This window comes from Scyliorhinus torazame, chromosome 18 (genome assembly GCF_047496885.1).
Source record: "Scyliorhinus torazame isolate Kashiwa2021f chromosome 18, sScyTor2.1, whole genome shotgun sequence".
In the NCBI taxonomy this organism is placed as follows: Eukaryota; Metazoa; Chordata; class Chondrichthyes; order Carcharhiniformes; family Scyliorhinidae; genus Scyliorhinus; species Scyliorhinus torazame.
In genome coordinates, this window is record NC_092724.1 from 88,607,033 (window position 1) to 88,634,592 (window position 27,560).

General features: G+C 47.0%; 1 protein-coding gene across 7 annotated transcripts in view; it reads left to right on the forward strand.

Moving 5' to 3' along the window:
* Positions 1-27,560, forward strand: part of LOC140395357 (fas-binding factor 1 homolog) — a 192,561-nt gene that overhangs the window by 15,524 nt on the left and 149,477 nt on the right. For 6 of the 7 annotated variants that reach the window (XM_072483003.1, XM_072483006.1, XM_072483007.1 and 3 more), the window contains exon 3: positions 24,076-24,103. In XM_072483003.1, the coding sequence (XP_072339104.1) occupies positions 24,076-24,103 (28 nt within the window). The other variant, XM_072483009.1, reaches the window with a different exon arrangement.

A 27,560-nucleotide genomic window follows, 5' to 3' on the forward strand; every position in this document is an offset into this window, starting at 1 on the left:
CTGTAAAGGTAAGGTTTTTAAATACACTACTCACCTCCCAGAAGGCCCCTGCGCACCGCTGCCGCCGAAATCCAAAGGGCTGCTCCTGTAAAGGTAAGGTTTTTAAATACACTACTCACCTCCCAGAAGGCCCCTGCGCACCGCTGCCGCCGAAATCCAAAGGGCTGCTCCTGTAAAGGTAAGGTTTTTAAATACACTACTCACCTCCCAGAAGGCCCCTGCGCACCGCTGCCGCCGAAATCCAAAGGGCTGCTCCTGGAAAGGTAAGGTTTTTAAATACACTACTCACCTCCCAGGTGAGTACTCACCTCACTTCCCTTGAAAGCCCTGCCTCTGGAGCCTCTGCATACCTCCTATCAACTCGTAGAATCTCTTTTACCAGTCGGTCTGTCTCTGTCCTGTCCTTCCTGTCCCTGTGGACCCGGATCGAGATCAGCTCACCTCTCACTACTGCCTTCAGCGCTTCCCAGACCACCACTGCTGCGACCTCCCCCGTATCATTTACCTGTAGGTAATTCAGCATGCAATTCCTCAGCCTTTCGCACATCGCTTCGTCCGCCAATAGCCCTACCTATTTCCAACCTCCATTGCGGGCGCTGCTTGCTATTCATACTCACCTGCAGGTCCACCCAGTGTGGAGCATGGTCCGAGATCGTGATCGCCGAATACCCCGTGTCCACCACCCCAGCCAGTAGGGCCCTTCCCAAAACAAAGAAATTGATCCGAGAGTACACCTTATGTACGTGGGAGTAAAAAGAAAATTCCTTTGCCCTCGGCTGCCTAAATCTCCATGGATCCACCCCCCCACCATCTGTTCCATGAACCCTTTCAGCTCCTTTGCCATTGCTGGCACCCTTCCAGGCCGGGATCAATAACTGTATTAAAATTCCCTCCCATGATCAGCTTGTGCGAGTCCAGGTCCGGAATCCTCCTGAGCACCCTCTTTATAAAATCCCCGTCATTCCAATTTGACGCATATACATTGACCAGCACTACCTTCATCCCCTGCAGTTTGCCACTGACCATGATATATCGACCTCCCACATCCGAGACTTCCCACCTCAAATGTCACCTGCTTATTAACCAAGATCGCAACCCCTCTAGCCTTTGTATCCAGCCCTGAGTGGAAAACCTGACTAATCCAGCCTTTCCTCAACCTGAACCTGGTCCACTACTCTAAGGTACGTCTCCTGCAACATTACCACGTCCGCCTTCAGTCCCCTCAGGTGCGCAAACACTTTTTGCCCTCTTTTTAGGTGCCCTCTTTGCCGGCCCATTTAGCCCCCGACCATTTCAGGTGATCAGCCTAGTTGGGAGGCAAAGTGTGCCCCCCCAGCTGATCAGCCATCCCCTTTCTTGGGCCCGCCTCCAGCCCCTGCACCGCATCTCCGGCCCGCCCCACGGCGGCCCCCACCTCCGACCTCCTCAGTGTCCCTCCACCTAAGTCCCTCCCTCATCAACAGAACCCATCCCCCCCACCCCACCCCAGCAACACTACTCTAAAACCATGTCGTAAACTAAACGTATGCTCAACCCCACTGTGCTTCCGTGAGCTAGCTCACCCAGTTAGCTTGGTGGCCCCCGGCGCCAAGAAGTCTCCCACCTATTGTTCCCTCGCTCCCCTTCCCCGCTCATACAAACAAATTCCCTCATCTAACAATCCCCAGACAAATACCCAACAGCAAGAGAACACAAAAACAAAAGCACCACCCACCGAAACTCGGGCACGTCTCCGTCCCACAAAAGTGCACATCAATTAAAAAAAAAGGGACATTGCCAACATCCACCGAGAAAAAGAACCCAAAAACGGAAAATCGACTTTCCCCCCCCCCCCCTCACTTTTCTTAAACAGAACCCCAAAAACAGACACAAAACAGTAAGAGAAGGCATAACTAATTTAGAAACAGGAAAACAAAACCCAAATAACAAGGGGAAAAATCGGCCCAATATAGGCCACCAAGTTGTCTCAAAGGTCGAGAGTTCTCAGATCCCCACCAATCCTTTTATTTTAGCAAAGTCCAGCGCCTCATCAGGCGACTCAAAATAGTGATGCTGGTCCTCATGCATGACCCAAAGACGCGCCGGATGCAGCAGACCGAACTTCACCTGCTTCTTGAAGAAAATAAACTTGACTTGGTTAAAGCCTGCCCTCTTCCTCGCTACCTCCATGCTCAGGTCCTGGTACACCCACAGGATACTGTTGTCCCACTTACAACTCCGCGTTCGCTTGGCCCACCGAAGGATGCATTCCTTCTCCAGGAACCTATGAATCTCACCACCATTGCCCTTGGAGGGCCCCCGCTTGCGGCTTCCTTGCAAGCGCTCTGTACGCCCTGTCCACCTCCAACGGTCGAGGGAATGCCCCCTCCCCCAGCAGTTTATCGAACATACCCGCTACGTATGCCCCAGCGTCTGCTCCCTCAGCCCCCTCTGGGAGCCCGACAATTCTTAAGTTCTGCCGGTTCTCAAGGTCCTCCACCTTCTCCAGGAGCCTTTTCTGCTGTTCCCGAACAATCCCCCACCTCCAGCTCCACCGCTGTTTGATGCCCCTCCTGCTCAGCCAGCGCCTTCTCAACCTTCTGGATCGCCCGATCCTGTGCGTCCAATCTATGCTCTAGCCGATCAATCGATTCTTTGATCGGGTCCAAACGTTCCCGCTTCCTCCTGGCAAAACCATCCTGGATGGCCTGCATCACCTGCTCCGTTGGTCGCTGCGCCGCCACCCACCCTATACATATTTGGATTGTGGGGTGACATTCACGCAGACACGGGGAGAATGTGCAAACTCCACATGGACTGACCCGGGGCCGGGATTGAACCCGGGTCCTCGGTGCCGTGAGGCAGCAGTGCTAACCACTGGACCACCGCAGAAGTTATTTCTTATTAGAGTCTTGATGTCATCTTTAACCAATAAAGCAACTCCACCTCCTGTTCTATCCTGTCTATCTTTGCTAAATACTGAGTACCCCATGGCATTCAACTCCCAATCCCGGTCCTCCTACAGCCATATTTCAGTAATCCCCACCAAATCAGAGCCATTTGTCTCTATTTCTGCCGCCAGCTCATTGACCTTATTCCAAAAACTGTGTGCAATTAGGTACAAGGTTTTTAAATTTATCCTGCTGATTTGTCTTTCCTTTGCAGGGTTTCCTTGTGTATTATACTTTTCACACAATCTGACCTCCTTTATTAATATCTGATAACACTCAGCCTCATCCCCAATTTTCATTCCCACAGTCATCTTACATTTTAATTATTGAGCTTTCCTTTCCCTCTATAGCCGTTAGACTGGCCCTGCCTGTTCATCCTATTAACGCCTACCTTCTCCTCGCATGCTGACCTGCTTTGGTTCCGAATAACCATATACTTCTTGTAGTTTTACCATTAGCTGCAATTCCTAATGTTATGTTTCTGACTATTTCTTTACTCTCTGCCCTGTTACTTGTTTTTGGAATTGTATTGAGTTCCTCAGAGGCCTTCGCTTCCCCCCCATTTGTGGGGGTCATGTTTAGCACGGGTTATATACAGAGTAATGGTGAGGTTGGGTATAGCACTGGTTATATACAGAGTCACGGTCAGGTCAGGTGTAGCACTGGTAAAATACAGAGTAATGGCCATGTCAGATATAGCACTAGTTATATACAGAACAATGGCCAGATCAGGTATAGTACTGGTTCTATACAGAGCAATGGTCAGGTAAGGTATAGCATTGGTTATATACACCATAATGGCCAGGTTTGGTATAGCACAGGTCATATGCAGAGTAATGGTCAGATCAGGTATAGCATGGGATATATGCAGAGTAACAACCAGGTCAGGTATAGCACAGGTTATATACGGAGTAACGGCCAGGTCAGTGAGAGCATAGTTTATTCAGTGAGTAGAGCTCCTGTTATACTGTTCCATCCGGCAATCTATGTTTGCAGTGTCAGGGACCTGGTTTCGATTCTGGCCTTGGGTGATTGTGTGGAATCTGCACATTCCCTCCATGTCTGCATGGATTTCCTCCGGGAGCTCCGATTTCTTCTCACTGCCCAGAGACATGCCGGTTAGGTGGATTGGCCATGGTCAATTTGTAGAGTTATGGGGATATGGTGGGGGACTGGACCTAGGTAGAGCGCTCTTTCGGAGGGTCGGTGTGGACTCGATGAGGGCTCCTTCTGCACTGTAGGGTTTCTATGATTTATAAGAGCATTAATTAGATTTAGAATCAATTTACCTTTAAACTGTTTGATCAAACTTTTGAGGGACAGGTTCAGATCTATCCTGCAATAGTGGAACGTTGCATAAGATTCCAAATAAAGGCCGTGAGGCTCATTATACCGTTTAACTGCCAATAGAGCAGCCAGCTACATTTTCCTAGTAGGCTGACCCATAATAGGCGGACTTTGCGAATGGTGTATAGAAACCAACCCTGTGATTTCACCACTCCACCCCACCTTCCTGTCGACAGCAATTTTGATATGGGGGTTTAGGGGGCTCACACTGCTGTCCAGATCTGTGGTAATATCCCAGAAAACAGAGACAGACCTTTTAACCTGACTGGCTTGGAATCTGACGGCCTTCATCTCCATGGCGAGAGGTGGACTCTTGACTGTCCCTACTACCCCACCATGAAGTTAGCAAATATAGTAGTTAGACCCAGCTGTACTGATGTTGCCAGCTGCACTCTGGAATTGGGCAATTTTCATGGAGTCATGGTGTCCTTGGAAGGCGATACGATTCACATTACTTCAAAGGGATCATAAACCATGAAGGATCCCTGGCTTGGAGGCATTTAACAGGTGTTCATTCAAAAAGTCTAGCCATTTTTACATGTCATGATGAAATGCTTTGTGATACAGTGTATGTACTTATAATATAGTATTGATGATGGGGCTCTGTTTTGTAAAACTTCATAGGCATTAGAGTACGTTGTCCACTGGACAAAGTGCATTCCACAATAGTAAAAGTCTGATTTGCCTGTGCCAATTATTCACTTCACATTCATCAGAGGCAGCACGGTAACATAGTGGTTAGCACTGTGGCTTCACAGCGCCAGGGTCCCAGGTTCGATTCCCTGCTGGGTCACTGTCTGTGCGGAGTCTGCACGTTCTCCCTGTGTCTGCATGGGTTTCCTCCAGGTGCTCCGGTTTCCTCCCACAGTCCAAAGACGTGCAGGTTAGGTGGATTGGCCACGCTAAATTACCCTTAGTGTCCAAAAAGGTTAGGAGGGGTTATTGGATAAGGGGGATAGGGTGGAAGTGAGGGCTTAAGTGGGTCGGTGCAGACTCGATGGGCCGAATGGCCTCCTTCTGCACTGTATGTTCTATGCTTTCCTTTAATTTCAGCTCAGCCATCTGACTGTCTCAGCTTTGACTGCCTTCAAAGGCTTTAATGTATCCAGCTCTGGAGGTTTTGCAGACATAGTTGTTCAATGAAATATAATTATTAGTGTTTGGCTGAGTTCCAAGCCAACTAATAGATTCAACTTAGCACGGGTTGTTTAGGAGCCATTCGCTGGAATCTCATTGTGAATGCTCGGCTGTGCTTCAACCCCACCAATGGATTCTGCTCAGCAGAAGTTGTTGACACAGCTGTCAAGGAGACTGTGAGCTTGATTATATTGATAGATTTATGAAAAGTTAAGAGGCTTATGATTTTAAAAAATGGATTATAAAGTACTGTTTCTTTAATTTGACAAATGCTTGAGCAGTGAAGAGAATTATAGTTTTTAAAGTGTTTTTTGAAGTACTGTTTATCTTGACAGATTTATGAGCCACTCAAAGACCTCACAGTGATATTGTGAGTTCTGTGTCTAGAGTATACTGGGTGACTGGGTATTGGTGGGTGAAGGATTATTGGTGGCGATTGGGGGCTAGGGGCCTGTGAGGATGGTGAAGGGGGTAGGGTTATGAGGGCTAGATGGTCTCACACTCGTGTCTAGAATTGTGCAGATATCTCAGCAAACAGAGGCAGGGCTCTGAAACTGACAGGCTTGGCATCTGCCCACCTTAGTCCCTGCAACAAGAGGTGGTGGCCCCCACTAGGCCCTACCATACAACTGTGAAGATAGAGTGTGGGAGGTGGATTTGTGATGTCAGAAAATCCCCTGAATCCCGATCACTGCCTCCAAGACTCCACTTCAGCAGTCAAGGGCATTCAGCCTCTGATCTCCGGGTAAGCGTTCTCCAAGGCGGCCTTCAGGACGCGCGACAACGCAGAATCGCCGAGCAGAAACTTATAGCCAAGTTCCGCACACATGAGTGCGGCCTCAACCGGGACCTGGGATTCATGTCGCATTACATTCATCCCCCACCATCTGGCCTGTGAAATCCTACCAACTGTCCTGGCTTGATGCAATTCACACCTCTTTAACCTGGGGTTACCCCATCTCTGGATCTGTAAAGATTTAATCACCTGCTAATGGTCGCATTCCAAGCATTGTTTGGCATCTTTGAATTTGTCTATATAAGTGTTTCTGGAACATATCTCTTCATTCACCTGAGGAAGGAGCAGCGCTCCGAAAGCTAGTGACATCGAAATAAACCTGTTGGACTTTAACCTGGTGTTGTAAGACTTCTTACTGTCCAAGAAGAAAATCCATCTTTTTCTCGGGCGTTATTTAACATTTGCAGTGAAGAGTTTTTTTCCTACTATGTTTGTTTTAAATGGATTGATTTGTTTATTGTCATGTGTACCGAGGTACAGTGAAAAGTATTGTTCTGCGTGCAGCTCAGACAGATCATTCCGTATATGAAAGGAAAATACATAATAGGGCAAAGATATAGGAGAATGGGGATGAGAAAATATCAGCCATGATTGAATGGCGGAGCAGACTCGATGGGCCGAGTGGCCTAATTCTGCTCCTATGTTTTATGGTCTTAACATAAAATACACAATGTAAATACATAGACACAGGCATCAGGAGAAGCATACAGGAGTGTAGTACTACTCGGTAGAGAAGATGTGTGAAGACATCAGCCATTCCAGGCGCCTCTGAGGATCTTCAAACCTGCAAGAGAACATAAAAGAGAAAGGCTAGTGATAGTGTTAGAATTAAGTTTTAAGAGATTAGTACGGTTATAGGAGATGTAAGAAGAGGATCTGTGTGAGGGAGCTCGCAGAGAGTCACCATGATCTTGTTTGGGCAAAAAAAACATTTAATTGTTATTAAGTTCCCCTTTAATTGCTATTAAGTTTCCCCCCCCCCCCCCCCCCAAAAAAAAAAACACCTGTCCACCATCTACAAGGCACAAGTCAGGAGTGTAATGGAATACTTGCCTGGATGAGTGCAGCTCCAACAACGCTCAAGAAGCTTGACACCATCCAGGACAAAGCAGCCCGCTTGATTTCTCGTCCTTCCACAAACATTCAAACCCTCCACCACCAACGAACAGTGGCAACCTTGTGTACCATCTATAAGATGCACTGCTGTAACTCACTAAGATTCCTTAGACAACATCTTCCAAACCCATTTAGGACAAGAGCAGCAGATACCTGAGAACCCCAACACCTGGAGGTTCCCCTCCAAGTCACTTAGTTATATATCGACGTTCCTTCACTGTCGCTGGGGCAAAATCCTGGAACTCCCCAACAGCATAGTGGGTGTACCTACACCTGAAGGACTGCAGTGGTTCAAGAAGGCAACTTCTGAAGGGCATCCAGGATGGGCAATAAATGCTGGCCTAACCAGCGACGCTCCTGTAAATGAATTTTTAAAAAACTTATCAGTTTTGCTACTCCCCATTACTTTCAGACATAGTTTGTAGTATGGTAACCAGAATCATTCACAGTATTCCAGTATGCATAGTGACAATAAAGCAGCAACATAGCCTCTGCAGACTTGTACAGTTGTGCTTGGGATTTGTATCCCTTCCAGGTCCTTTTCTAAGTCTTGGTGGTTCGATTCAATTTTAATAATTGTGCACTTATCATTTAGTTTTTCAATCTACATATATACACATTTATCAGTGTTATTGTTGGCCCGGTTGCATAAATAATTAAATTCTCCTGCAACTTTTTTTTTAACAGACTCGCTGCTTGTACCGTGTCTCCCTATTTTGCTGCTGTCGGTTTCTTCTTGTATTGGGCCATAATGGTTCCAATTGCAATGTCATCATTTCCTGTAGCAATTAATCTAATGGCCTCTGCCATTATAGACCTGCATGTACATGTTTAGATCTAAAAAATTTTTGCTCAGCAGCTTGCTGAGAGTGTGAGCTGATAACACCATTGTGAAGGAAAGAGGGCATCTGGGACCTGAGCGAATAGGGCAAGCAACTGCATCTCTCCTTAACCAATCAAATTGAAGAATTATGAAATTAACAGTGCAGAGTCAGAGAAGGAAGTATAAATTACGATTGATGGATTCGCTATTAAATTGGTTGCAGAAAGATAAAAAAGGAGAGGGAAAGAAAGATGTAAAATTAAAAACAAGTTAAAATTAAAAAGTTACACTTCTAAACAAACAACAATTAAAAGCTAAAGGAGTGAGACTCCATATGTGTAAGTTAACTTTGGTGCTGGAGAAGTTGACTGACAGTAATTAACAATTATACAAACATGGGGAGGTGGTGGTGTAATGGTATTGTCACTGCACTAGTAAACCAGAAACCCAGGTTAATGCTGTGGGGACCCGGGTTTGAATCCTGCCACTGCAGGTGGTGAAATTTGAATTCAATTAAAATCTGGAATTAAAAGTCTAAAGATGACCATTGTCGATTGTCATAAAAATCTATCCGGTTCACTAATGTCCCTTTAGGGAAGGAAATCTGATGTCCTTACCTGGTCTGGCCAGAGCAGCATGGTAGCACAGTGGTTAGCACTGTTACTTCACAGCTCCAGGGTCCCAGGTTCGATTCCCGCTTGGGTCACTGTCCGTGTGGAGTGTGCACGTTCTTCCTGTGTCTGCGTGGGTTTCCTCTGGGCGCTCTGGTTTCCTCCCACAAGTCCCATAAGATGTGCTTGTTCGGTGAATTGGACATTCTGAATTCTCCCTCCGTGTACCCGAACAGGCGCTGGAATGTGGCAACTAGGTGCTTTTCGCAGTAACTTCATTGCAGTATTAATGTCAGCCTACTTGTGACAATAAAGATTATGTGACTCTAATGTGGTTGATAAAAAAGCACGAAATAGGAGCAGAGATAGGCCATTTGGCCCCGTGAGCCTGCTCTGACAGTCAATAAGATCATGATTGATCTGTTTGCGTTTCAAGTTCTACATTCCCAAATATCCCCAATAGCCTTCGATTCCCTTGGCTAACAAATATCTATCCACCTCTGCCTTCAAAATATTCAGTGATCCCACTTCTACCGTCCTCCTGAGGCAGTGAGTTCTAAAGTCACACAGCCCTCTGAGAGAAAAAAGTTCTCCTCATTTGTGTTGTTCGGAGCCTCCCCTAATTTTAAAACACTGCCCTCTTGTTCTGGACTCACCCACCAGAAGAAACATTCTTTCCAAATCCACCTAGTCAAGACCATTCAGGATCTTAGGTACTTCTAATCAGGTTAGCCCTCAAAGCTCTAGTGGAAACAAGTCCAGCCTGTCCAACGTTTCCTCAGAAGACAATCTGCCTATTCCATGTATCAATTTAGTAAACCTCTTTTGAACTGCATCCAACTCATTAAATAAGGAGTCTAAAACTGCACACAGAATTCGAGATGTGATGCATTTGGAAAGGCAGGGATTAATCAAGCACAGTCAGAATGGTTTTGTTAAGGGGAGGTCGTGTTTGACCAACTTGATTGAATTTTTCGAAGAGGTGACCATGTATGTAGATGAGGAAAATGCATTTGAACTAGTCTACTTGGACTTCAGCAAGGCTTTTGATGAGATCCCACTGATAGTGAAGGTAAGAGCCCTTGGGATCCAAGGAACTTCGCAAATTGGATCCAAAATTGGCTGAGTGGCTTGTAGCAGAGTGTGATGGTTGAGGGAAGGCATGTCTGGGCGGCACGATAACAGAGCGGTTAGCACTGTTGCTTCACAGCACAAGGGACCCGGGTTCGATTCCGGCTTGCATCATTCTCTTTACGGAGTCTGCACGTTCACCCTGTGTCTGCGTGGGTTTCCTCCGGGGTTCCGGTTTTCTCCCACAGGTCCCGAAAGACGTGCTTGTTAGGTGAATTGGACATTCTGAATTCTCCCTCGGTGTACCCGAACAGGCACCAGAATGTGACAAAGAGGGGATTTTCACAGTAACTTCATTGCAGTGTTAATGTAAGCCTACTTGTGACACTAACAAAGATTATTATTATTATTTGGGGTGTTTTCCTGACTGGAAGCCTGTATCCAGTGAGGTCCCACAGGGTGTTAGGACCTTTGTTGTTTGTATAAAAGATTTGTTTGTTGTTTATATAAATGATTTAGACATGAATGTAGGATGGTTGATCAGTAAGTTCACGGATGATATGAAAAATTGGTGGGGTGATAAATAGTGAGGGGGATAGCCTCAGATTACAGGAGGATATAGGTGGGCTGGTCAGATGGGCTAATCAGTGGCAAATTAAGTCCAATCCGGATAAGTGTGCACTTGGGCAGGACAAACAAGGCAAGGGAATACATGATGAATGGCAGGACCCTGGGAAGTATTGAGGATCAGAGGGACTTTGGTGTGCATGTACACCGGTCCCTTAAGGTAGCAAGACAGGTGGATAAAATGGTTAAGACGGCATATTGCATACTTGCCTTTATTAACTGAGGCATAGCGTTTAAGAGCAAGGAGATTATGCTAGAATTATATTAAACATTGGTTAGGCCACCACTAGAGTATTGGGTGCAGTTCTGGAATCCACGTGGGGGGGGGGATATGATTGCACTGGAAAGGATGCAGAGGAGATTTACCGAATGTTGCCTGGTCTGGAGATTTTAGCTATGAAGAGAGATTGGATAGACTGGGATTAGTTTCCCTGGAGCAGAGAAGACTGAGGTTGGCGGGGGGAGGGGGGGCGGGGGGGGGGAGGTGACATAATTGAGATGTAAACAATTATGAGGGGCATAGATAGAGTAGACAGGAAGAAACCTTTTCCCTTGGAGGGATCAATAATCAGGGGGCATAGATTTAAGGTAATGGGCAGGAGGTTTAGAGGAAAAACCTTTTTCATCCAGAGCTTGTTGGGAGTTTGGAACTCACTGCCTGATAGTGTGGTGGAGGCAGAGACCCTCATAAGATTTAACAAGTATTTAGATGTCCACTTACGATGCCAAGGCATGCAAGGCTATGGGCCAAGTGCTGAAACATGGGATTAGAATACTTTGATGGTTGTTTTTGATCAGCACAGGGACAATGGGCTGAAAGGCCTTTTCTGTGCTGTACCTTTATGACTATGTGGTCTCACCAATGCCCTGTAAACTGAAGCAAAACCCGCTTTTTTCTTGTAATAAAGAATAGTATCCATTAGCCTTTATGGTTATGTGCTGTACCTGCAGACAAACCTTTGTGACTCATGCACTAGAACACCTAGATCCTTCTGAAGCTCTGAATTCTGCAGCCGTTTTCCATTTAAGTCATACTCTGCTTTTTCATTCTTCCTGCCAAAGTGAATATCATCACATTTTCCCACATTATACTCCATCTGCCAGATTTTTGCCCACTCACTCAGAAGGTGAAAGCATTGAGGGACAACTAGGGAATAGGGCCAGTATGGCTCTGAGGAAGAGCAGACAGGGAGATGTTGCTGAAAACAGCGGGTCTGGTGGCCTGAAGTGCATATGTTTCAATGCCAGAAGTATTATGGGTAAGGCAGATGAACTTAGAGCTTGGATTAGTACTTGGAACTATGATGTTGTTGCCATTACAGAGACCTGGTTGAGGGAAGGGCAGGATAGGCAGCTAAACGTTCCAGGATTTAGATGTTTCAGGCGGGATAGAGGGGGATGTAAAAGGGGTGGCGGAGTGGCGCTACTGGTTACGGAGAATATCATAGCTGTACTACGGGAGGACACCTCAGAGGGCAGCGAGGCTATATGGGTTGAGATCAGGAATAAGAAGGGTGCAGTCACAATGTTGGGGGTTTACTATAAGCCTCCCAACAGCCAGCAGGAGATAGCAGAGCAGATCAGTAGACAGATTTTGGAAACGAGTGAAAACAACAAGGTTCTTGTGATGGGAGACTTCAACTTCCCCAATATTGACTGGGACTCACTTAGTGCTAGGGGCCTGGACGGGGCAGAGTTTGTAAGGAGCATCCAGGAGGGCTTCTTAAAACAATATGTAGACAGTCCAACTAGGGAAGGGGCTGTACTGGACCTGGTACTAATGGTAAGATTCTTGGCAGTGTGGATGAGCAGAGAGATCTCGGTGTCCATGTACATAGATCCCTGAAAGTTGCCACTCTGGTTGAGAGGGTTGTTAAGAAGGCGTACGGTGTGTTAGCTTTTATTGGTAGAGGGATTGAGTTTCGGAGCCATGAGGTCATGTTGCAGCTGTACAAAACTCTGGTGCGGCCGCATTTGGAGTATTGCGTGCAATTCTGGCCGCCGCATTATAGGAAGGATGTGGAAGCATTGGAAAGGGTGCAGAGGAGATTTACCAGAATGTTGCCTGGTATGGAGGGAAGATCTAATGAGGAAAGGCTGAGGGACTTGAGGCTGTTTTCGTTCGAGAGAAGCAGGTTAAGAGGTGACTTAATTGAGGCATACAAGATGATCAGAGGATTGGATAGGGTGGACAGTGAGAGCCTTTTTCCTCAAATGGTGATGTCTAGCACGAGGGGACATGGCTTTAAATTGAGGGGAGATAGATATAAGACAGATGTCAGAGGTAGGTTCTTTACTCAGAGAGTAGTAAGGGCGTGGAATGCCCTGCCTGCAACAGTAGTGGACTCGCCAACACTAAGGGCATTCAAATGGTCATTGGATAGACATATGGACGATAAGGGAATAGTGTAGATGGGCTTTAGAGTGGTTTCACAGGTCGACGCAACATCGCGGGCCAAAGGCCTGTACTGCGCTGTAATATTCTGTGTTCTATGTTCTATGGTATTGGGGAATGAGCCCGGCCAGGTGGTAGAAGTTTCAGTAGGGGAGCATTTCGGGAAAAGTGCTGGTGGACAAGGATAAGAGTGGTTCTAGGGTGAATGTGCTAATTATAAAAATATTAGGCGGGAACTGGAAAACCTAGATTGGGGGAGGATGTTTGAGGGTAAATCAACATCTGACATGTGGGAGGCTTTCAAATGTCAGTTGAAAGGAATTCAGGACCGGCATGTTCCTGTGCGGAAGAAGGATAAATATGGCAAATTTCGGGAACCTTGGACATCGAGAGATACTGTAGGCCTCGTCAAAAAGAAAAAGGAGGCATTTGTCAGAGCTAGATGGCTGGGAACAGACAAAGCCTGTGTGGAATATAAGGAAAGTAGGAAGGAACTTAAGCAAGGTGTCAGGAGGGCTAGAAGAGGTCACGAAAAGTCATTGGCAAATAGGGTTAAGGAAAATCCCAAGGCTTTTTACACATACATATAGAGCAAGAAGGTAGCCAGGGAAAGGGTTGGCCCACTGAAGGATAGGCAAGGGAATCTTTGTGTGGAGCCAGAGGAAATGGGCGAGGTACTAAATGAATACTTTGCATCAGTATTCACCAAAGAGAAGGAATTGGTGGATGTTGAGTCTGGAGAAGGGTGTGTAGATAGCCTGGGTCACATTAAGATCCAAAAAGACGAGGTGTTGGGCGTCTTCAAAAATATTAAGGTAGATAAGTCCCCAGGGCCTGATGGGATCTACCCCAGAATACTGAAGGAGGCTAGAGAGGAAATTGCTGAGGCCTTGACAGAAATCTTTGGATCCTCACTGTCATCAGGTGATGTCACGGAGGACTGGAGAATAGCCAATGTTGTTCCTTTGTTTAAGAAGGCTAGCTAGGATAATCCAGGGTACTACAGGCCGATGAGCCTTACGTCAATGGTAGGGAAATTACTGGAGAGAATCCTTCGAGACAGGATCTACTCCCATTTGGAAGCAAGTGACGTATTAACGAGAGGCAGCACGGTTTTGTGAAGGGGAGGTTGTGTCTCACTAATTTGATAGAGTTTTTCGAGGAGGTCACAAATTGATGCAGGTAGGGCAGTGGATGTTGTCTATATGGACTTCAGCAAGGCCTTTGACAAGGTCCCTCATGGCAGACTGGTACAAAAGGTGAAGTCACACGGGATAGGAGGTGAGCTGGCAAGGTGGATACAGAACTGGCTAGGTAATAGAAGGCAGAGAGTAGCAATGGAAGGTGCTTTTCTAATTGGAGGGCTGTGACTAGTGGTGTTCCGCAGGGATCAGTGCTGGGACCTTTGCTGTTCGTAGTATAGAAAATGATTTGGAGGAAAATGTAACTGGTCTGATTAGTAAGTTTGCGGATGACACAAAGGCTGGTGGAATTGCGGATAGCGATGAGGACTGTCAGAGGATACAGCAGGACTTAGGTCGTTTGGAGACTTGGGCGGAGAGATGGCAGATGGAGTTTAATCCGGACAAATGTGAGGTCATGCATTTTGGAAGATCTAATACAGGTAGGGAATATACAGTGAATGGTAGAACCCTCAAGAGTATTGACAGTCAGAGAGATCTTGGTGTTCAGGTCCACAGGTCACTGAAAGGGGCAACACAGGTGGAGAAGGTAGTCAAGAAGGCATACGGCATGCTTGCCTTCATTGGCTGGGGCATTGAGTATAGAAATTGGCAAGTCATGTTGCAGCTGTATAGAACTTTAGTTAGGCCACACTTGGAGTATAGTGTTCAATTCTGGTTGCCACACTACCAGAAGAATGTGGAGGGTTTAGAGAGGGTGCAGAAGAGATTTACCAGGATGTTGCCTGGTATGGAGGGCATTAGCTCTGAGGAGAGGTTGAATAAACTTGTTTTTTTCTCACTGGAATGATGGAGGTTGAGGGGCATAGACAGGGTGGATAGTCAGAGACTTTTCCCCAGGGTAGAAGGGTCAGTTACAAGGGGGCATAGGTTTAAGGTGCGAGGGGCAAGGTTTGGAGGAGATGTATGAGGCAAGTTTTTTACACAGGGTAGTGTTTGCCTGGAACTAGCTGCTGGAGGAGGTGGTGGCAGCAGGGACAACAGTGATGTTTAAGGGGCATCTTGACAAATACATGAATAGGATGGGAATAGAGGGATACGGACTCCGGAAGTGTAGAAGATTTTAGTTTAGACGGGCAGCATGGTCGGCGCGGGCTTGGTGGGCCGAAGGGCCTGTTCCTGTGCTGTACTTTTCTTTGTTCTTTGTTGTCTGTGAAAAATATTGTATGTAGTTAACAATGTGACCACCAACCAGCTGGTGGCGTCAGACCTTGGTCACGTGATATGGCAGACTCACCAGTTGGTAGTAAGGCGTACATTGGGTCGTTCCAGAGCAACCTACTCTGTGTAGTATTCTGTATGTTATTCTTCCACGTGTTTATCAATGAAGCATCATTCTCGTTAAGACATCAGCATTTCATCCTCAACTACAGCCTATGGTGACTCAACACAATAAACTACGGTGAAGTTCGAGATGGAAGGTTTAAAGGTACCCCACCAGCTTCAAGTGTCGGGTAAGAGAGATGAAAACTGGCGCGTTTCCAACAGCAATTTAAGCTCTATGTTTCAGCCCTTGGCCTGCGGGCACAGCCTGACGAGAGGCGCATTGCTTTGCTGCTCATGAAGGCAGGTCTACAAGCAATCGAAATCTAGAATATTTCCACTTTTGATAGTGAAGAGGAAAGCAAGAGATATAATCAAGTGATCGACTACTTTGATCCGCATTGCTCTCCAAACAAGAATGAGACATTTGAAAGATATATTTTTCGTACACGTACTCAGAAGCCAGGTGAATCTTTTCACAGTTTTGTCACTGACTTGAGGCTGAAGGCCCAATCCTGCAATTTCAGTAATCTTCGATAATCTGTGACCACATCGTATTTGGCATATCAAATGACAAGCTCCGTGAGAGATTGCTGCGTGAAGAAAATCTGATATTGGAAAACGCAATTAAGATTTGCCATGCGAGTGAGTGGCTGCAGAGCAAATCAGTACACTCAGCTCAAAACATTTTGGTGCCAATGTGGAAGAAGACGGCAGCGCCATCAGTTCTGTGACGCAGTTCAATAGGAAACATGATCTCAGTGCAGGCAGCCATTTTAAGTGGCTGACCAGGTCTGTCATTTTATGCCAGAAATCTGGCAACTGACATGGCCCACGGCAATGTCCAGCATATGGAAAGGTATGCTCCAGGTGCGGCCGAACGAATCACTTTGCGAAACAATGTTTTTCCCATCCTTCAATGGACCAAAGCAGAGCAATTAACGCAGTGGAAAAGATGCCCCTAGAAGAGCACTTCTTCATTGATCTCATTTCAGACAAGGACCAGAGCAGTCCGACCGAAACCAGCGAAGAAATCCTTTTGAATAGTCATGAGCAGCTGAAAGGTCCAGATTGTTACTGCAACTCTCAATAAGTTATGCTGGTGCACCCACTCGATGAGAAGCAAGTGAAAGTCCAGGCGTAAGATGCCAAATCCGACGAGGCGCTGGAAGACCCAAAGGGAATTCCATACTTCTGGTTAACAGTCTTCAAGAAAGAGCAGCACGGTGGCGCAGTGGTTAGCATTGCTGCCTCACGGCGCCGAGGTTCCAGGTTCGATCCTGGCTCTGGATCACTGTCCATGTGGAGTTTGCACATTCTCCCCGTGTTTGCGTGCGTTTCACCCCCACAACCCAAAGATGTGCAGGGTAGGTGGGTTGGCCACACTAAATTGCCCCTTAATTGGAAAAAATGAATTGGGTACTCTAAATTTATAAAAAAAGAAGAAAACAGTCTTCAAAAAGGTGTATGGACTCAGTGGTATGATACAGGAGCATGGTCAGCCCATATTAAAGCATCTACAAGATGTGAACGTTAAATGTTCCACGCATACAGTCGATGAGCTTCACACTTGAGTTTACGTTTGAGCCACATGAGTATTTTACAAATGAGGTAATTACAAAAGCATACCAGCTGGAATCTGACGAGCATGAATTCTCATTCTATGATGAACCAGAAATCACGGGATGCACAGGGTGCCAGATCGACTGGAATAAAGGAAAAAGTGTCACATTGAAGACCATTAAAATGAAGTCGTAATAGTCGGAGCACTTGCAAAACGGTTCCGAAAACTGTACCAAATGACTCTTTCTTCAATTTCTTCAGTCTTCCAAAAGCTCCACAGCATGGAATGTTAAATAAAAGTTCTGCAGCAAGACTCGCTGCTGTCTTGGAAATTGGTCGACTCATGTATGAACACATAATTCCCAGTGCAATGTTGTACTTTCCAGGAGAAGTCTTTGCTGATGATACTGACTCTGAGGATGAGTACCTTGATGACATTTATGAAGACCACGAAGATGATGAAGTAAGCAAAGGTTGGGAAGATGAGCAGGACAAATATGAAACGTGAGTAAAGCTGTTTCGTGGGAGAAATGGCAAACTCAGTGAGTGGTTTGGCGGGAATAACGAGATGATCAAAAGGGACACCCAGCCTGCGCCAGACACCGAGAAGTGTGAATGCTTTGAGATGGCGCACGTAGAAATGGACAATAAGATTGCAATAGCAGATACCCCCGAGGAAGGCGATACAACTCCAAATGAAGTAAAAACAGAAGACATAGTACCCATTCTGGAGAAACTAGCTCCAGAAGCATACAGGGAACCATCGCACTCCTATGAAGAAGTTCCGGTGTGGTCTTCCCGAGGCCACTCTACCGAAGGAGGAGTTAGAGGAGCAACGGATGATACGTACATAATAGTACATGACAAGGGTGAGCCATGGTCTGTAACTGTATGCAGCGCCACATCGACAGTTGCTACTGAGTCAGGATGCAGTTCCACAGCATTGGATGACACATATATACTATCACAAGATGAGGATGAGTCACTACCTGGTCTCTGGAAAAGGTGATTGGTGCATATTAATCTTGAGTGACGAGGAACCATCACTTGGGGCTCAAGCACAAGATTTAGGGACTGCGTCCAACTCTGGGAATGCTAGTCCAGCCCGGACACCAGAGTGCGATCCAACCCAGACACCAGAATGTGAGGCTCTGCAGCTGGTCATTGAAGGTGCTGACTTAACCACCACTGCACAGCCAGCATGGAAGCATGCCAACATGAGGCGTCTCTGCAGGCAACCCACAAACCACTGATTCCTTCGTGCAGACCAGCGGCAAGATGGGTGCTACCAGAGCCAAACGAAAGAAGAGAAGTAGTCACAAAGTCGCTCTCAGAAAGGGCAAGATGAGCGGTCACAAGATGGCACTAAAAACAAAAAAGAGGAAGAGAAGGAGAGCGGGGGATACTATGAGTCCCACCGAGGACACCAAGCAAGAAGCCGTCGACATTGTGGCCGACAGGCTGGAGACCGCACAACAAAGCAGCAGCAAAGAGCATCGCAAAAGCGCACAACAATGCAGCAGCAAAAAGTATCGAGTAAAGAAACGGAAGCAGCTGAAGACACATGGATGGCCAACAAGACTACCTGGCTTCAAGGCTCATCGCCTAAAAAGGCTAAGGCACAAAAGACCGGCACGCAATCCAGTCTTCCAGAAAGCTGACAAGACCTCAGACGATCGGCAGGTTGATCCTGTCAGCGGTGAACAATGAGTTGTGCACAAAGGACACATGTATCAGGCATATCATGTAAATTAAAGCACAGTTAAATCAACATATCATGTAAATTAACACTCGGTTAAATCTGTACATGCTCATGCCACATGTGTTAAACGATAATGCAAATAACGTGTGTATACGGCAAAGGATGTTTCTGTATATAAATGTTAACATCTCCAAAGGAAGGGGGATGTGGTGATATGCCTGTGAATAATATTGTATGCAGTTGGCAATGCAACCTCCAGCCAGCTGGTGGGTCAGACGCTGGCCACGTGATGTAGCAGACTCATCAGTTGGTAGTAAGGCGTACACAAGGACAGTCGCACATTGGGTAGTTCCAGAACAACCTAGTCTGTATAGTATTCTGTATGTTATCCTTCCACGTATTCATCAATAAATCATCATTCTAGATAAGTTATCAGCAGTTCTGAGCATTATTGCAACAGCAAGACAACAGAGCACAACATATATGATCATAAGAAATAGGAGCAGGAGTAAGCCATTTGGTCAGCTCCTTAGACCTGCTCCATTATTCAATAAACTCATGGCTTACTGGCCAATCGGAGTCTGGAAGCTGTGCATTGCTCAGCAACGCCACCAGCAAAGCGGTTACAGCTGCTGGCATTTCACCCACCCAAAGTCCAGGCCGCATATGAGTGATGGCTGAATGGGGGAGGAGGGTCAGTGACCCTCCCCCCAGCAATTGCCTTCCCGATCCCAGGTGCCTTTGAATAATACGAGCCCCACCACAATTCCAACAGGGTTTACTTTTTGGGCTTCCTGTTCGGTGAGTACCCCACCAGCTGCTGAGTCAATATTACCGGCACCAGCATGACGCCTTTAAGTGGACTATAATTACACACTCAGAACGTCAATTGTTGGGAGGGTCACCCAAGAGTCTTCCCACGCCATACTTAGTCGTGACAAAGGTGGGAAGGTGGTGGCAACCTCACCCACAACCCTCTAGTCCCGTTAAATGTCCCCCCGCCACCAAACTTGCCTCGGGAGAGGATATTAAATTCCACCTTTGTGCTTTGTGGCCCTGCATTTTAACTAGCCTCTCATACTTCCTCAACAGAAAGCTATTTTGTACTCTTAGCTATGTTGGTAGCCACATGGATGCGAACAACTGCAGCTGTCAGTGATCTGGGGCTAGCCATCCGGAATTGAAGGAGAACTTTTGTTATTCCTGAAAATGCATAATGGACAAACCATATTGGGGAGCTTTCATCTAGTTTAATATGTGAGATAAATGCAGCATTTTGTCTGCTTCAGCTTGAAAACTTGCATCATGAGCTCAGAAGTAGGGATTCAGAAGTGTTCAGTTTCATTTGTAACACCTCGGATACAGGTATTTTGTTTTGTAATGATCCTGTGAGGTGCCTTTATTATGTTAACTGCTATATATTTATAAGTTGTTTCTTGAAGCAGTCTATGCCCAAGTGTTCCTAGAGCTGGCTCACATTCAGGATTGGGCTGAAAAGTCACACATAGAATTTGTGCCACACAAGAGCCAAGTAAGGATCATTTCCAATAGAAAAAATCTGTCCACTTCCCCTTGAAATTCCAATGAACCATTGCCACTATCAATATCCTCAGGTGCTACCATTGAGGTTATTCATGAAGGCTCGCCTTCTCAACCTTTCCCCTCACTTGAGCTGTGGTGATCCTCCGGTTAACTCACCAGCAGTCAGCTCTCCCCCTCAAAGAGGAAAGCAGCCTACGGTCATCTGGAACGATGGGGACTTTACTTTTACCATTGGCCAGAGAAGAACTGAACCAGCCACATAAATTACCGTGGCTACAGGTGCAGACCAGAGGCCGAGTATTCTGCAGTGAGTAACTCACTTCATCAAAGCCATTTCACCATCTACAAGGCACAAGTCAGGAGTAATTGAATACTCTCCACTTGCCTGGATGAGTGCAGCTCACGCAAAACTCAAAAAATCTCAACATCATCCAACAAAAGGCTGCCGGTTTAAATGTTACCCCATCCAGCAGTTGCAACGTTTACCTAGTCCACTACTTGATGCCCAGTGGTGTACCATCGACAAGAAGCATTGCAGCAACTTGCCAAAGCTTTTTTTAAAAATGTTTTTATTCAAACATTTTCAATGTTTTTTACAAACCACTTCAAAAGAAAATTTAATGCAAAGAGAACAAAACAATATGCCAACAAAAACAACTTAACCCACTAACAAATTACCAATTTAACAAACAAAACCAAACAAGGTGGGGCATTTGCTCCTTACAAATAAAATGAAATCAACCCCCCCCTTCACCTCCCTGGATTGCTGCTGCTGCTGACCTCCATCTAACGTTCCGCGAGAAAGTCAAGGAACGGTTGCCACCGCCTGGAAATCCCCTGCAAGGACCCTCGCAAACTTCATCTTCTCCAACCTGAGAAACCCGCCCATGTCACTGACCCAAGCCTCTACGCTTGGGGGCTTCGCGTCCCTCCACATTAACAAGAGCCTTCTCCGGGCTACCAAGGAGGCAAAGGCTAGAACCTCGGCCTCTTTTGACTCCTGCACTCCCAGATCATCCGATACCCCAAATATCGCTATCCCCCAGCTCGGTTTTACCCGAGTGTCCAAGACCTTGGACATAGCCTTTGCAAAGCCTTTCCAAAACTCCGTAAGTGCCGGGCATGTCCAAAACATATGGGCATGGTTCCCTGAACATCTCACACACCTGTCCTCTACCCCAAAGAACTTACTCATTCTCGCCCCTGTCATATGCACCCGGTGCACCACTTTAAACTGAATCAGGCTCAGCCTGGCGCAAGATGAGGAGGAATTGACCCTGCCCAGGGCGTCAGCCCACAGGCCCTCATCCAGCTCCTCACCCAGCTCCTCCTCCCCCACTTGCCCTTCAGCTCTTCCACCGAGGCCTCCTCCACCTCCTGCAGCTCCTGGTATATGTCCGATACTTTGCCATCCCCCACCCACACGCCCGAGACCACCCTGTCCTGTATCCTCCGGGCAGGTAGCAGCGGGAATTCCCCCACCTGCTTTTTCACAAACGCCCGAACCTGCATGTACCTAAAAGTGTTCCCCGGGGACAACCCAAATTTCTCCTCTAGCGCCCTCAAACTGGCAAAAGTCCCATCAATAAACAAGTCCCCATCCTTTTGATTCTCACCCTGTGCCAGCTTCGGAACCCGCCGTCTATCCTACCTGGAACGAACCTGTGGTTGTTCCGTATCGGGGTCCAGACTGAGTACCCCCCCCCCCCCCCCCCCACCCCCATGCCGTCTCCACTGCCCCCGTTTCGGCGGAAGCGGCAATGCTGCCGTCATCAATGCTAGTATCTGTACAGGACACCGCTTCCAACCATTTCCACGCCGCCCCCTCTCCCTTCATTACCCATTTCCGAATCATAGACACATTCGCTGCCCAGTAATAGCTGCACAGGTTCGGCAGCGCCAACCCCTTCCTGCGCTGTGCTCCAAAAACAGTCTCTTAACCCGTGGTGTCTTATTTGTGTGGGCGTTGGCCTCTCTCCTCCCCCATCTCCAGCTCCACCCAGTGCTTGGCATGGTCCGAGATCGCAATGGCCGAGTACTCCGCCCCCTCCACTCTCGGAATTAGCGCCCTCCTTACCATGAAAAAATCTATCCACGAGTAAGCCTTGTGTACATGGGAGAAGAAGCAAAACTCCTTCGCCCTTGGCCTGGCAAATCTCCACGGATCCACACCCCCCATCTGGTCCATGAACCCCCTCAGGACATTGGCCCACCCCACCCAAACACCGCCCCATCCTCCTCACCAACAACCCTCATAACATACTGAAATCTATTAACTCGAGTCCAACTTCTCACTCTTGATGAAAGTCCATGCCTCATCCGGCGTATCAAAATAATGGTGTCGGTCCTGGTATGTGACCCACAGCCTCGCCGGCTGTAGCAGCCCGAACTTCACCCCCTTCCCATGGAGGACCGCCTTGGCCCGATTGAATCCTGCACGATTCTTGGTCAGCTCTGCACTCCAGTCCTGATAAATCCGGATCTCGGTGTTCTCCCACCTGCTGCTCCGCTCCTTCTTCGCCCATCGCAGGACACACTCCCTGTCAGTGAAGCGGTGGAACCTTACCACCATAGCCCTCGGCGGCTCATTCGCCCTCTGCCTCCTTGCCAGGTCTCTGTGCGCCCCATCCAGCTCCAGGGGCCTCGGGAAGGCCCCGGCCCCGGCCCCCATCAGCGTACTCCGCATCGTGCTCACAACCGACCCCTCCGCGCCTTCAGGGAGACCCAGAATCCGCAGGTTCTGCCTCCTCGACCTATTCTCCAGATCCTCCAGCTTCTCCTGCCATTTTTTGTGCAGCGCCTCGTGCGGTTTCACTCTGACCGCCAGGCCCAGAATCTCGTCCTCATTATCAGAGGCCTTCTGCTGCACCTCCTTGATCGCCGGCCCCTGCATCTTCTGGGTCTCCACCAGCCTTTCAATCAAAGCCTTCATAGGGGCCAACATCTCTGCCTTCAAGTCAGCAAAGCAGCTTCTTAAAAACTCCTGCTGCTCCCGTGACCACTGGGCCCACGCTGCCTGACCCCCGCCCGCCACCATCTTGTTTTTTCGCGCCCATTCTCCTCTCTTTAAAGTCACTTTTAAAGCCACACCTGATCCACTCCATACAGTGCTGGGGGACCCTAACTGTTTCCTTCCCACATCGGGAATCGTCGTCCAAATGCCGCTGGAGCTCTTTAAAAGGGCCCAAAAGTCCGTTATCGGTGGGAGCTGCCAACTGTGCGACCTACCTAGGCATAGCCGCAACCGGAAGCTCTGCCAAAGCTTCTTTGACAACATTTTCCGAATCCACAACTCCCAGCATATAGAAGATCAAGGGCTACAGTGCCTGGGGCACCAGCACCTGCAGGCTCCCCTTCGAAGTCACACCAACGTTGGAAATATATCGTGGCACAGTGGCAGCACTGTTGCCTCACAGCGCCAGGGACCCGGGTTCGAGTCTGACCTTTAGTGACAGTCTGTGTGGAGTTTGCATGTTCTCCCTGTGTCTGTGTTGCTTTCGTCCGGGTGCCTCGGTTTCCTCCCACAGTACAAAGATGTGCAGGCTAGGTGGATTGGCCATGCTAAATTGTCCCTTAATGTCCTCTGGTTAGGTGGGGTTACGGGGATTGGGCGGGAGTGTGGGTCCAGGTAGGGTGCTCTTTCAGAGGGCCGGTGCAGACACGATGGGCCGAATGGCTTCCTGCACTGTAGGGATTCTATGATTCATTGTCACATGAGTCCTACAGAAGCCAGAGTACCTAGAGTCAGATGGACAGAAAAGACGAGATCTTTCCTATAAATAGCCTGGGAATACTCAATGGGGCAGTGTGGTCTAACCTTTAATTTAACCTGAGTACAAGGTGTTATATTTTTTAACATTGCCATGAGTTTCAAATTAAGTGTTTCTTACTTTCAACAAGTAGCTTTGAACATATTTAACTTGAAAATGATCAATCTGTTTGTTTTTCAGGGATCAAAACAAAAGAAAGGTTTTCGAAGTGAGTAACTTGTACACCTCCTTGTTTAATTGCATTGTTTATAGCAACTTAAAGAAAAAGAAATGTCTTCCAAAGGGAGGCCATTTAATTTTTGTACAAAATGTGTAACAATACCTGTGAAGTTTTTGAAGAAAGTGAAGCACTGCCATGTTGGATCCCTTTGCTTCCTGATCATTCTGGTCTTATCACAATGTGAATTAGAACTTTTACAACATTGATTTCCATCCACCGTGGAAGTGAATCTAGAACCTACCTTGGAAGGTGAGCTATTGCATATATTGCATTAAATAAAAGAGAAAATGAGCACATTATCTCTTCCATCACTGAAAATATTGCACAGTGATCCAAGGGCAATCTCATTTCATCATCTGCAACACAGTAAAAATGCAACTATTCCAAATATTTAGCAGTTGAGTTGTGAGAGCTGTTCTGCTTTCCACCATGCTCACTCCTCACATTGCTGATTTTAATGGAAATGTTAGACAGTCTCGGTTGCAGATATTGCATGGGTCCTCGTTGGGTCAAGGAACTGACGTGAGGAGTAGATGTGTGATGTTCCATGTTTGCATACAGCCTTCCTTATACAGTAGGTGGATTCATTTTGTGACCTTACCATTGCACTGTGCAGGAATCAATTTTGAGAACTGGTGCAACTCATGTTAACTCTGCAACAACTTCTGACCCACGTGCTGTGTTTCCAGAGCTCTAATGTTATAGCTACTGAGCTGAAACACTGCAAATGCTGCTTCCTGTTATTCTCTGAAGAGCCTACAACAGCCAAAAACCCATCCAATGGGCCTGTATCCCTTTCAGAGATAATTCAGGCCCCATTTAGTACCTGTCCCATTATGAATCTACCGGATGTCCCAGTGTAATTGGATATGTACTTGAAAAATTAACTTTGCATGGCTATGTAGAAAGAGCAGATGAGTGGCAGTAATTAGACAGCTCTTTGGTAGGAAGAATAAAGGAGTTTAATATTATTTAAATGGAGAAATATTGCAGAAAACTGCAGCACACATAGATTTGGTCGTCCTCATGTGTAAATCACAACAAGCTAGGATGCAATTTCATAGAACATAGAACATACAGCTCAGAAGGAGGCCATTTGGCCCATCGAGTCTGCATTGACCCACTTAAGCTCTCACTTCCACCCTATCCCCGTAACCCAATAACCCCTCCTAACCTTTTTGGTCACTAAGGGCAATTTATCATGGCCAATCCACCTAACCTGCACGTCTTTAGACTGTGGGAGGAAACCGTGCAGACTCCGCACAAACAGTGACCCAGCAGGGAATCGAACCTGGGACCCTGGCGCTGTGAAGCCACAGTGCTATCCACTTGTGCTACAGTACTGCCCCAAAGCACGCTAGCACAATTTCAGCTGGTAATGGGGAAAGCAAATGGAATGTTGGCTTTTATTTAAATGGGAACGGAGTATAGAAATAGGGGAATCTTGCTAAAAGTATTCAAGGCACTAGTTAGACCACACCTGGAATTCTGTGGATGGTGTTGGTCCCCTTAGCTAAGGAAAGATATACTGGCATTGGAGACAGTCCAGAGAAGGTTCACTAGATTGTTCCCAGATATGGAAAGATTCTCTTATGAGGAGAGTTGGCCCTATGCTCATTGGAGTTTAGAAGAATGAGAGGTGATCTTATTGAGACATACAGGGTTCTCACGGTAGATGCAGAGAGGTTGTTTCCCCTTGTGGGAGAGTCTAGGACCAGAGGGCACAATCACAGAGTAAGGGATCGGCCATTTAAGACAGAAATCAGGAGGGATTCCTTCTCTCAGAGGATAGTTAATTGGTGGCATTCTTTATGGCAGAGAGCTGGAGGGTAGGTTGTTAATAATTTCAAAGACGAGAAAGAAATTTTTAATCAGCAAGGGAATCAAGGGTTATGGAGATAAGGCGGGAAAATGCAGTTGAGTATTACCATATCAATTCTGTCATGATCTCGTTGAGCGGTGGAGCAAACTTGATGGACCGAATGGCCTACTCCTGCTCCTATGTTGTATGGTCTTTCACTGAATTGACAAAGTCATGACAGGTCAAGTAGCCTCTTTACATGCTGCATCATTCCATACCTTATTTGCTGGGAGTGAAAGTGCAACATTATCTGATTTTTCTTTTTTAGAAAATATTTCATTGAAGCATTTGTAATTTTCACAGTTTAACACATTATTTCTTAAACAACCGCGTGGGCCGACATCCGCAAAAACCCCCAAAAAACAAAGTCCCCTACTACCCCCGCCCTATTCCCTAATTACCCGTATACTGAGTTCCCTGTCCTTCTCTAACACTGCCATGCCTCCTGTTTTCATCTTCCCCGTTTTCCGCCCCCCGTTACTGCTGACGTTCAATTTTCTTTGAAGAAGTCGATGAACGGTTGCCATCTCTGGGCGAACCCCTGAATTATCCTCTCAAGGTGAACTTGATTTTTTTCCAGGATGAGAAACCCTGCCATAACGCTGACCCACACACCTGACTTTGGGGGCTCCGAGTCCCTCCATCCCAGCAAAATCCGTCTCCGAGCCACCAGGGAGGAGAAGGCACCCATCCTGGCTTCCGGATCATCCAATACCCCAAATATTGCCAGTCCTGGACTCTTGAGTTACCCTCCCTTCCAGGACTTCTGACATAACTGTTGAACAGGCAGAAATAGTATGCAGCAAATCTGTGAGGAAGGATTGACAGTTGATAGGGCAAAGTTGCACTCAGTGGAATGGGTTAAAGTGTGTCTGGTTTAATGCAAGGTGTGTCAGGAATGAGGGAGATGAACTTAGAGCATGGATCTACGATGTTGTGGCCATTACGGGGACATGGATTTCATAGGGGCAGGAATGGTTGTTAGATGTTCCGGGGTTTAGATGTTTTCAGAAGAATAGGGAGGGAGGTAAAAGAGGAGGGGGCGTGGCACTGTTAATTAGGGAGTGCACCACAGCTGCAGAAAAGGAGGTAGTTGAGGGGGGTTTGTCTACTGAGTCGGTATGGGTGGAAGTCAGGAACAAGAAAGGAGCATTCACTTTATTCGGAGTTTTCTATAGACCCCCCAATAGCAGCAGAGAGATAGAGGAACAGATTAAACAGCAGATCTTGGAAAAGTGCAGAAGTAACAGAGTTATTGTCATGGGTGACTTGAACTTCCCTAATATTGACTGGAACCTCCTTTGTGCAAATGGTTTGGATGGAGCAGATTTTGTCAGGTGTGTACAGGAAGGATTCCTGACTCAATATGAAGATAGGTCGACTAGGGGGAGGCCATATTGGACTTGGTGTTTGGCAACAAACCAGGCCAGGTGTCAGATGTCTCGGTGGGAGAGCATTTCGGTGACGGTGACCACAACTCCTTGACCTTTACCATAGTCATGGAGAGGGATAGGAACACACAGCATGGGAAGGTATTTAATTGGGGGAGGGGAAATTATACTGCTATTAGACAGGAGCTGAGGA